This window comes from Natator depressus, chromosome 3 (genome assembly GCF_965152275.1).
Source record: "Natator depressus isolate rNatDep1 chromosome 3, rNatDep2.hap1, whole genome shotgun sequence".
NCBI lineage: Eukaryota > Metazoa > Chordata > Testudines > Cheloniidae > Natator > Natator depressus.
In genome coordinates this window covers 206055183-206067607 of record NC_134236.1, presented here as the reverse complement: position 1 = coordinate 206067607, position 12425 = coordinate 206055183, and the positions used below count along the sequence as shown (strand labels likewise).

The window sequence follows — 12425 nt, the reverse complement described above, 5'->3', positions numbered from 1 at the left end:
TCTACTACTTTTTATCCTGCTCCTTCCGTACCTTTAAGGCATCTTCTCCACCCCCTCCCACTTCTCCGGTGGCGATGCCTCCCATCCTTTTCTGTTTCTGTGGGTCTGGGACACCCCGCTGAAGCTGTTCCGGTGTGTTGCCCACAGCCCAGTTTCTTGAGAGAGTCTCTTCTCTATGTTCCTTTCTGAGGAAAATATATTTTTCTCTGGCCTCTCCTTTGGGTAGGAGTTTTTCTTGCCCTCCAGCCTTCTTAGGGCATTTAGTCTCTCTCTTCCCCCCCCACTGCCAAATTTAGCCCTGACATCAGAACCAGGGCTGTTACAGTGCTTGAGGATAAAGAAAATAAACTTTCCCTGCTCATGGTAGTGGAATTTCATTGATTCTTTTTCCTTTATTTTTTCCTCTCTCTAGAGATAGGCTACCGCCATTGCTGTCACCATATTGCACGTAGTGGGACAGACAAGAACTAGGAGCACACTCGGCAGCAGAGGTTAGTAGTAAGCCAAAAGTGACACCGAAGAGTGAGCCCTTCTTTAAGGGTTAAAGAGCCCTCCAGCACAATTATAATCCCTGTGGAATGAAATGGCTCCAGTAAAGGAAAATTTGACATCAATCACTTCAAGGGCCCGAGAAGAGAATTCAAAATGAGGAAGGTGCAAATCATACGAGGGATCCTTCCACTGGCAAATGGCAGAAGGAGACTGCACATCAATTATTCAGTCCAACTGCTAAGGAACCAGGGACAACCCCATAGGGAGAGCAACTCTTAGGACCGTTCCTTCCTAATTTCCTGCTACAATTTTGAAGGAACTGTACATGCATACTCACAACATCCCCCTCTTTTTTCCTGTACAAACAGTATTTAACAAGAATTAAACTACAAATCAGAAATGCAGACAAGTCACTGGTTTCACTATCTGTCCATATGTGGTTATTTTTTGGTCTTGATGAGGGGGTTTCCCCCACCATAATCATTTGGATTATGAAAACCCAAATGTTAGAGACTCCAGTCCAGTAGGCTTAGCATTCAACAGATCATCTCCTTTAGCAAAGATGCAGTGAGACCCCTTCCACCAGGTGCTGCTCTCCCTTGTTGTTTTGTTTATTGTTTTTCGATTGTAAGATCTTCAGTGTAAAAATAGGGTCTATATTTCTTCTGTGAATTGCCTGCATACTGTCTGGTACTATAAAAATCAGTAAGAACATTACATTTATGTACTGCTTACTCCCACCCCTTGTCCTTCTGTCTGTGTACAGTATTTTATTTCCCAAGCTCTTAAAAGCCTACATACTATTGCATAGTGCTCAGCACGTTGTGGGCATTATCAGAAACAAACAAATAATATAACATTGGCTTGTTTCAAGTTCCAATGAGATGTGTTAGTCTACTGTCATCTTCAAGTTTTATTTCTTATCACATCTGACTAACTTTTGTCTAACAAGCAGTCTACGAAGTCAAAACTGAATAAATTTGGGAATTCAATAGTTTAGCCTGGTCACACCCTGAAAGATCATTTCCATTTGCAGACATTTTGAGAGTTAGTTTTTCACAAAAGAAATCAAACACAAACATACAGGAACACAATTACAGTATCTCAGGACTCCATACTCATGAACCTGAATATCTATTAACAAAAGAATACAAGTAGGTTTTATAAACAATTTCTACACTTGTACCTCTATGGGTTTAGGGGATTATTATTATTATTATTATTATTATTATTATTATTATTATTATAGTGCCATATACGACCTGGTCCTTGTCTAAACAATAATTAAGAACCTAAAATATCACAATTAGATATTCTGAACTTATCATTTCACCCTTGCTTTCTGCTTCTTTAGGTTTTCCTTCCCAATTGTAACAAATTCTGATATTTACTGCACTTGTAACAAAATGCCATACTCTGGTTACACAGAGATTAAAATGACCTTTTAAAAGCTTTTGAGATCTCAGAATAGATGTTATAGTAAATGCTTTTAGATCTATAAGCGCCATACATTTTAAAAAAAAACATTTACTAGCAAAACCCATTTACTTTTATGGTTAGCATGTATTCTTACCTCAGGATCATCATCATCAAAATCATGGTACGTGGAATGATCAGGATTATTCATTTTATCCAATAATTCAATAGCAAGGGTTCGATTTAAGGGCTGTGTAACAAAAGGATGCTAAAAGACAAAGACAAGGGAAAAGAGGAAGATTACATTAAAACTTCAACCCGGTAAGTTTAAAGGTACTTTTAGCTCAGAACTACTTCAGAAAATACAAACAAAAATCATACCTGTAGTAATTTTTCAGCTGTAGGTCTCTTCTTAGGATTTTTTGTAAGTGCCATTTTCACAAAGTGATGAAAATTATTTGACCTGCAAAATGAAATAGTGAACATTAGAATTCAGTAGTTTAGTGAAATGCGTGATTAGTATAATATAAGAAAGCAAAATATGCTTACCATTTCATTTTGTCTTTTAGCTTGGGAGGCTGAAAGTTGCTTTTCGTCATTAAAAAGAGTGCTCTGAAAACCGATAACATTTTTGTGATTAACCATTACTTTACAAATTTTTATTTTTGGCTGCAATAAAAAAAATCCATCAACCCAGAAAAGGTGAGATGAGGGAACTTGTTTATGCAAAATGCAGCCATTACAAATTTTCATGTGTACATTTTGAAAACTTGCAGACAATACTACTGGCAATAACAACTCCTCAAATTACAAACATGTCTAGCCAACTATTTAAAAAATTTTATTCACAGCCTGCCATAAACAGATTTTATTTACCAACCTCATGGGATGCAAGTCAAACATAGGAGGCTGAAGTTCTGCAAGTTCTATAGCAGTTATTCCAACAGCCCAAAGATCACACAGTTGGTTATAGCCACCCTTCCTTTCAACTGCAGCAACCTCTGGAGCCATCCTAAAATATATACGTATTTAAGAGAAAAGACATTTCTCTGTTAGTTGTGGAGAGAGATAAATCTAACTCAAACACTTTTCAGTGTGAGTCAGTGTTTTATTATTCATTTTTCTAGAGCACATTGTATACACAACCTTTTATTTAATTTGACTTATTTGTAAGCATTTGAAATCCCGTGATCTACTGAGCTTCAATGGCTATTTCATGGTTTTTTTCCACTTTGTCCATTCCACTCTATGGCATTAGTGTTGTGGCGTTCACTCACTTGACCGAGAAGACCTGGCTGCAAGTCATTCCAAAATCAGTTAACACTCTTGAGTCAGAAGAACTGCAACAGTGAGGTGCAATTTTCTGTTTATATCCTCCCAGGGCTGAGTATATGCCTCCCAAATACCCCAAAGTCTGGCAGCAAATGGACAAAACCAGCTAGTGTTGGCTTCTTAGCCATAGCACAAGTGAGCTACCACTGGCCTACTAAACTAGCCCTACATTTTATGATTAAACTGGAGTACAATCTAACTATAAAAAAAGTTTAAAAACATCACCCTGGAAAGTGATAAATTGAGGGTTAGGAGAATTCTATAGGAAAATGCATCTAACTTTTTCACTCCTTGAGTCACCAGACCTGGGGTTTATTCCCAGCTCTGCACATATGTCCTGTGAGACACTTAACCACTTTGTGTCTCAGTTTCCTCATCTGTAAAATGGAAATAATTATCTACTTCACTGGGGTGCTGAGACACTTCATTAAAATTCGCAAGCACTTTGAGATGTTCAGATGCAAAAGTACTACACACACTCAATTGATATTCATAAACAGACATACCCAATACATTTTAAAATTATTGGCTAACTAATGTAATGTGAAAACACCTGTTTTGGTTTGTTACAGACACGGTTACATGTTATAGCCATATCAGGCTATGAACTCAATCCAAGCATGGCTGGGTCTCATTAATATGGAAGACCACCAAGAAAAACCCCCAGCTGGAGTAGGAGTTCAGTAGATGATACTCTTCCCTCCCAGTCAGTAATGAATCAATGCCCCAGAACAGTGGTAGGTGACACTATGTAGCAGGAGAAAAATGAAAACTGCTCTAAACACAGATATCCTTACCACTTGTGATCAAGAAAGGTATGTTTCTTGCATAGATGTGTTGTTAAGCTTGGTGACTTGAACATGTTCCAATATGGATAATTACTGTCTGCTTACCTAAATTTCTTCTTCCATCTCAATTGAGTACATTCGTCTATGTTCCCTGTCCTAAATCACTGTGCAACTTCACTCGAGGTAGTTAAAGAGACTGTCGTATATCTTAAATTTGTAAAGCATTTTGTAATCTTTTTAGGAACATGGGTACTAAGTAAGTGTGAGGTCTTACGTTATTACAAAACTCGTACAAAAAGCACTAAGTTTGCTAGTTTGGCTAAAAGGGGATGAGATGAATGTGTGTCTCTTTTCCTCCCATTATTTTTCTCTTTACTACCTTAAAAGCGATTCTCAGAATTAAAAGGTTAATCAAAATAGAAAAATCACTTGAACATTTAGTTGCAGACCTGTGTACTGTTACACATCTTGTATGACGCATACATTCAGCTGGGTCCTGAACTAGCAAGGAACCTGGTCAGCAGTTACGCCTGGCTCCCACTAGAGACCACTGTGGCACAAACTGAACACACAGCCACTCTGTCTCGCCGATTGTTCTCTAATCCCCCTGCCTTTTTCCAAGCCGTTTGGAGCAGGGAAGGTTATGTTTGTTGCATTAGTGCCCCAAAGGCAAGAAAACCAAGGGGCTACTGCTGGAAGGAAGAGACCACTGAGAAACAGGAGTTAAGGGAGGAATAGGAGGAGATGGTGTGGGGAGCAAAAGCTAATGTGGAAATGGAAGGCAAGTACCAAAAGGAGCTAGTACTACCCTATAGCAACTTCCTCCACTCCCACCCAGCAACTATACCCTCCCCCATTAAAACCCCCTGGTTATCTTTAACCCCACCCTACCCCCCAAGCCTTCCTCTCCCTTCCATCTCTTCAAACAGGTACAAGGAATGAAGTCTTACTTGCCCATACCTGCTCCCACTGCTCAATGGAGCCCTCCAAAGTAAAACTGGTGTCTTACCAGCATTAAATCCACACAATATTTTCAAAAGTGATGTTCATGATTATATGTAAATTATTTACAATTATGCAAGTCAACCTGAAATATTACTTAAGGACACTGACAAAACTTGGCAGCTACATAGTGGTTTGTGTTAGAGACCAATATGATCAGGTTTACAGTCACCCAGGCACCTCAGCCAGGAAACAGAGCCACAATCCATTTATGCAATCATGAGTGGAAGGTGGTTTGTATTACTGTGAAAGGAAGGTGGGTCCATGTGACACTATATATTAAAAATATAGCCCACGCTATGGAAGAGTTTGAACACCTAGTTCATGGGCATATTTCAAGAATACAAATCTGAATGGAGAGACTTGTGCTAATATATACATATTTGTACATCACGTTTTCACACAAAGGATCTCAAAATACTTTTCAAAGCAGCACAGAACAGAGAAATAATGTTTTACAGTAAATATACACAACTCTCTTAAAGGCAGCCAAGGAAAGTCATTTCCAGTACATAGATGGAGTAAAAGAAAAAGCTGAAATTTAAAAATGATAAATATGTAAGTAAATATACTTGTAGGCTGAGAAAAGAATAAAAGGGTGTGAAGTACTAGTGGAAGGGAAAGGTGAGTGGGATTTAATTTAATAGACTAAAGCAAATAGGAAGGTTTTTAAAACAAGATTTGAAGAGGATGTGGCTGAGAAGAGCATTCCAGACATAGTAAGCACATCTGTTGACACAAACAAGTGAAACAACTCCTCCCAACTGTGAAGAGTTCCAGGAAAGGCATGTCAGTGAAAAGAAACATTTGAAACCTAAATGGGTGGGTAGAAAAAGTATTTGCAAGATCAGAATTAAAGGGGTGAAATTCCAGGGAGAACTTTAAAATTAGATTCAATGACTGATATTAGTCAATGGTGATGACGTATATAGCTGATACAACTGTTTTTCAGAGCATCACAGTACTCTGGCCACAACATTCTGGTGTGTAGTTAAGTTTAATATTTGGTATAAGTTGTTAAAAAAAATAAAATAGACGAGCAATAAGCTGAGACTCTCAAAATGCTTAGTCTAACCAGGAAATTAAGTACAGAAATGTCTTTTTATACAAATTATTATTTTTGGTATTGTAAAAGTTACTATTACATTAACAATCAAGTAAAACAATTACCAATATGGAGTGCCAATGAAAGATTTCCTTTTGGCAATTGTAGCTGTTATCTGTGCAGATACTCCAAAATCAGCTATAAAAAATGAAGATAATTAATTAATGAAGTAATGATCAAAAGCAAGTAATTAATCATCAACAGGAGAGTTAAGCTTCTTTGTAGTAAGAACTTCTAAATATCTAGGGACACAGAAGCTAATGAGGTTTTTATAGGATCCATCACAAATTTCCACAGAATCACCTTCTCCCAGCCATCCTGCCAAACACACACCACAAAGAAACATGATGAAGGAATTGCAGTGTAGAAGTCCTAACAGACACAAATATGTATATGTTCCCATGTTAGAGTACACCTATGAATTTTATACCATCTGTCCATGTAATAAGCCCTTTAAAAATCCTCTGAACAAAGTTATTTCCATCCGCTCTGCTCTGAGCACATGCTATATCGCTACTTGGGAAACTTTTGTAAAGAACTGAGACACGTCTTCATACGAGACGTGTAATACGACATATATTAATGCTGATCATAAAATAAATGTTTATTTTGTTAATGTAAAGCATGACCAGAAATATTAATACCGATAATGTTTTAAAATAATCTTTGTCACTACAAAAATAGAAGGGCAGTCAAAGGCAGTTGTAACTGACCAAGGATATTAACACTTCTTGAACAAAACAACATAGTTAAGTTTAAGAAAGTCTTCTGGAAAAGTAATCAACATCAGCTTAAAAATAAAACAGATTTAAACTACAAATGAAGACATTAACAAAACACCTAACCCCTAATACTGTGCTTGAATAAAATAAATTATAAAAATGTGACTAAGTGTGAATCTGTTTCTTTTACAATGGTGTTTTTCTCTTCATTCGTTTTTAAAACAAAAGTGTTCTTTCCCTTCCTGGTTGCTAACCTATTCTGACTGGGAAATCATATCACCCATGTCAAAGTTAAAATAAATTAAAAAGAAATAAGTCTTGAGAGTTCTCATTTTCTACTCTTGCAATACATAGAAGGCAGTTAATATGATCAATAATATGTTTTATTAGTTAACATTTTCCCTATAATTCTGAGTAACTGTATAAACTTAATTTGAAATGTAATGCAATATATACCTGTACCTATGAAAAATATTTAATTTTTTTAAATAGACTCTGGTAAGTATATTCATAAGGATTTTCTGATGTACGCTTTTAGATTCATATATTTATGCAGCCTTTGGAGGTAGTTTTCATATTTCTGAGACTTGGCAGGTGCATTTATTAAAATGAAATTTATTAAAGGATTTAATTTTTAGCCCACCTTTTCAATGTCAGACTAATTCACTATGGGAGTATGTCTTTCAACTGATTTCCAAAGCTATAGTCTGATTAGCCAGTTGTGCACACTTATGCACCAATTCAACCACAACTGAGACCTCATCAATGAAAAGAATAGTCCTAATAATACCCCCCTCACTGAAGTTTACCGGTATTATATAACATTTTGGCGTTCTTGGATGAGAATTCAAAAAAGTTTTTATAATTTGCAGTATTTTTTAGTATTTTGTGCAGTACAATCTGATAAGGATTTCTGAAGTACTTACCTAATTTTACATGGCCATTATCTGTTAAAAGAATATTTGCTCCCTTAAAAGAGAGAAAAAGAATTCAATTAAAAGGTGTAGCTTTTTTTTTTTTAACATTATGCTTCTTTATGCTCTGGAATATAAACTCTAGCATCAAATATTACCTATATTCTGTATTTTATTTAATTTATTTCAATTTACTAAGAGAACACCTATCTGTATGTTCTAGAGGCCCTTGATATAATTTAAAAATAAATCACAAATAATACCATAGGTGCAACAGTACAATTTATTATAAACCCCGCTCAGTAAAACCAGCAACTAAAAAAAGTCGAATCCCCTGCCTCTCCAAATAATCTCCCACCCTTAATTAACTCTGGAGACCTAATTGTAACACAGTTACAAAGTTTGAACTTCATCTGAAACCATTACTTCTATAATAAAGTGATGCAAAACTGGGCTCTCAAATACCACAGCAGCAAGGAGAGACAAATTAAGATATAAAGGCAAAGAAAATATGTATGTTTTGAGATAAAATTGAGAGCAGAGGACAAACCACGAAAGACTAAGTGTTTGAAGAATCTGAAATTTTATTAACAGAATATTTGTAAAAGTGAAATGACAACAACATTAGGTTATGGGACCCCCATGTTCACAAATACTCTGTAAATTTTATTGTAGCCGTAAATGTCTATGCAACTCAGATTCCCATTAGTTATGAAAATCCTCTCCCAGACAGCAGAATTAGTTTTGTGACCATTTGCCTCTATTGAATAAATCTTCCTTTCCCTTCTCTATCTACACTCATTAATAGGCAAGTTATAAAAATCCAACAGGAAAGCAATCAGATTTATATTTCCAAAAGAAGAACAGTTTTGTCCCATTTTGAGATCCTCACTCGTAATCTGATGGACCTGCCTTGATATTAAAATGCCTAGGAAAACAGTGATTTTGCTTGTGCTGGATTTGGAAAGTACACTGTTGTGAGGCTACACACAGTGTATTTGGATTTAACAACCAGAACATATGCTCAAAATTGATCCTTCACGCCAGATTCCATTATAATTACCTGTTACAAAGGACATGGAACAAGCCTAAGCTGAATAAAGAGGCTGGCTAAGGGTAGAACTGAGTTAAGGGAGAAGCTGGCTAAGGCAGAGCTAAACAGGAAGGAGGCGATAAACTGATTTAGCGGCAGATGTTAGCACCACAGACAAGTTGGTGTGTGAAAAAGCCAAGTAGGTTTTCCAAAGCACAGCTTGTTTTTCTGATTACCAGTTTTTATACAAAAGGACAAAGCAGGCCCTCAGTACACCCATGCAACCCAATAGCTTTGAAAAGCTTTGTGCAAGTGTAACTGATAGACCTTGTGACTGGAACATAGTACATAATTCTGTGGCTAATCACAAGTAGTACTACAATCCAGTTGTGCTCCTAAATACAAATGATCACAATTGCTGAGTTCCCATATATCCCACTGAGATAAATGGGAGCTAGTCACAATGTATGAAAACCAGGTCACTTGCACTAAGGCACCTAGGTCTCACAAGTTTGCCTATATATTTTGCCAATATCACAAGGATTTAAAGTCAATTTTCAAATAAATGTTTAAAATTCAAGATTTAAAAACGGTATCTGAGGGGTTTTGTTTGTTTTTTTGTGTGGTGGGTTTTTTTTTGTTTTGTTTTGTTTTGCTATGAGTTGTGATGTAAGGGTTAATTCAACTTGCCACCCACCACCCCATAAGTGCCATACAGAATGGCAGCTCCTGCCCTAAGTTATGCCCCCAAAAGTTGGGTTTGGCCTTGCCATGACTCCATCCTGCTGGCTGGTGCAAAGGGAGGTGTATGCTGCACCTTAAACGTATATCAAAGATTAAATCCTCCTCCCACTTTCCTCCAGCACAACTGAAAATGCTCCCCCAAGGTAATAAGTGTCTCTATTTCTCCCAAGGCAGTGCAGTGGCTAAATGCCACAATTTAGCCCCAAGTAAGTGCTCTGTTTGATCTAAGTCACAAAAAAACTGAATTATTCTCCAAGTATACATTTGTAAATGTCCTACTTTTTTCCCCTCTTTTTTACAGAAGTGACTACTGAACCCCAATAAAAGATTACCTAAAAAAAAGGTTAGTTAGTAGCGATTCTTAATTATTTCTCTGAAAATGGATACGTAACAATATTCAGCTAATTGTGAGAGTAGCTTTTTTAATTTTAAGGGAATAAAAATAAAAAAAAAATTGACTTACCTTTATGTCTCTGTGCATTTTTCCTTTACTATGAAGATAATATAATCCCTGCAGTTTAAGAACAAGGTCTTTAGTTAAAGAAAATACTTACACCATTATTTAGCCTTAAACATTTTTCATTTTACAGAAAATTATTTACTAGATTAAAAGAATAAGGTTTAGGATACAATTCAGTGATTTACTGAAGTTAATAAATACTGTTTTGGCTGGTTGTGAAATGAGAATGAAACTCTAGATTTTAACAATCATACATTCAAACTGTACTTATCCAGCAGCAGCCAATTTAGAGATAGGACAAAGAATGAACAGGGGACAGAGGAAAAGATCAGTAAATAAATATAAAGAGCACCACATTCATACCAGGAACACAAGGAGAGTGAGAATATTGTCCTGGGCATGTAGAGTGCCATCTCTGTTGTGCAACATTTAGATATTTCTAAAGTATCTATCACTGCTTTATCTCAGTATCCACTAGTTATACACCTATTGTATAGATCATGTGCTTAGATTCAGATTTTCAATTAACCCCCAAGTGAATAGAGCCTTTGTGCCCAATGCAGGAGCTCAACTCTGGTCTATTTATCAAACTTAGTGGAATTTCTGTAGGGGGCATTTTAGGTGCTTCCTCCAGGATTTGACACATGGAATGAGTTAATATCCAAGAACGGATGGTGCACTCCAGTCAATCATGGTCCTTGTTGAACCAGAAAACATAATACTGAACATCCATAAGGGAAACTGTATGACTACAATCATGGCATTCCTGAATTCAGTGAACCAGCTTTCTTCGTCCATATTTGAAATGATAAAGAATACAAAATTGGAGAGCATCAACTGCACATAAGACTAAGTTCAGCTAAAGGCTCTGAGAGAACTGTAGCTAAAAACACTCATGTCTAACCACCACCGAGCAGAGAAGCTGCTTGGGGCTGACCCACATACAGTGCCTCAGCAATGCATCCAGACTTGAACGTCAAAAGGTGGTGGGATGAAGGGGAAGAAATTGAGCCTGATGACAACGCAGGCTACTGAGAGCACACCAGCTTCAGTGTTCCACTCTCTGCACTGTATTCAGTGAGTAGCCAGAATCAAGTACAAGGTTCCAGAATCCTCCGAGATTGGCTGCAGTTGAACCGTCTCACTCTTGGCAGTTACGAACTCTTATAATGGCTACATTTCTCCAGAACTCAAGACAGAAGCACTTAAGTGTGGGACAGAGACCTACTTTGGCAAGTGGACCAAGACTACAGAACTCATGGTTGGAAAAAACTGGAACTACTGTGAATATTACCATCTTCATATTCAAAAATAAGCCCCACTTCTTTGAAATAACCTTCACACAGTGATAAAAGCAAACCACTGACTGGGGGAGGACAAAAAGATAGGGATTGTTTCTAAGATTTGTTAGCTGCTCAGATGATGAGCATGGCATAAATACCTAGACAGATAGGAGCACTAGCAAGGATATGCTTTTGGGAGGTGTTTTTCCCTTTTTTGTCAGCTCATCAATAGCCTGAATGCAATTTAGCTGGAGAGCTAGTCAGTGCTCCCGACTGGAACTCCTTAAATCGACCATGAGAGAAAATAACTGATCATTGGGGCACCAAAGGGAATCTAGGTTCCTGAGCATGGTTGGCATGCAACACAACCAGCTGGAACCAGCAATTCAGATTTTTGAGATGAGAATCCCCACCACGTGTGCATGCAAGGACCTGGACCCAAACGTGGGATTCACTGTAATGAGTATCTTTGGAGAAATAGGTATTTTCTTATAGAAATACAGCTGACATCAGCTTCAACAGTTTTACTAATAGCCCCTAGATTTGAATGTCTTGGGGCTGTTGCAGAACTGGGTCAACAATTCGCTCACTTCCACCACTGATCTAAAAGAACGCAAGGCCAAGGCTTCAGAAACCAGATGCCTAAAGGTAGACCCTTAAAAGTCCGTATTTAGGCACCTAAGTGAACAGATTTCCAAAAGTGATGAGTACACAGCCGCTCCTGCTGATTTCAATGGGAGGTGCTGGGAAGCACTTGTGAAATAAATTCCCTTTTTTAAGGTTCCTAAACATGGACTTGTAGCCTAACTTTAGGCACCCCACGGTGAAACTCTGGCCCCACTGAAGGCAGTGGCAAAACTTTTATCAACTTCATTGGGACCTCGATTTCCCACCTTGGTTTTGGAGGCCTTGGACTAAGCCTGTTGACTTTTAGGGAGTGATACAAGATATATTTTCCTCAGACTTTTGATTGATGAGGATGACTGAACTATAAATTTTGCTTATTTTAAACATATTAGAACCTATGAATGTTATATTTTGTCAAAATACTGTAGTTTTAATATCATACATGCATTAAGGGACAATTTCATAATCTACAAAAACATTCATTCATAAAACATTCCAATAATGTGT

The 12425-nt window shown here is 37.2% G+C and overlaps 1 protein-coding gene across 3 annotated transcripts in view; it reads right to left on the bottom strand.

Moving 5' to 3' along the window:
• MAP4K3 (mitogen-activated protein kinase kinase kinase kinase 3) overlaps window positions 1–12425 on the bottom strand; it is a 135186-nt gene that overhangs the window by 85138 nt on the left and 37623 nt on the right. For all 3 annotated transcript variants that reach the window (XM_074949758.1, XM_074949759.1, XM_074949760.1), the window contains 7 exons: window positions 10012–10059; window positions 7784–7826; window positions 6201–6273; window positions 2789–2920; window positions 2458–2520; window positions 2290–2371; window positions 2066–2176 (listed from right to left, as the gene is read on the bottom strand). In XM_074949758.1, coding sequence (XP_074805859.1) covers window positions 2066–2176; window positions 2290–2371; window positions 2458–2520; window positions 2789–2920; window positions 6201–6273; window positions 7784–7826; window positions 10012–10059 — 552 coding nt within the window. The remainder of the gene's footprint in view (window positions 1–2065; window positions 2177–2289; window positions 2372–2457; window positions 2521–2788; window positions 2921–6200; window positions 6274–7783; window positions 7827–10011; window positions 10060–12425) is intronic.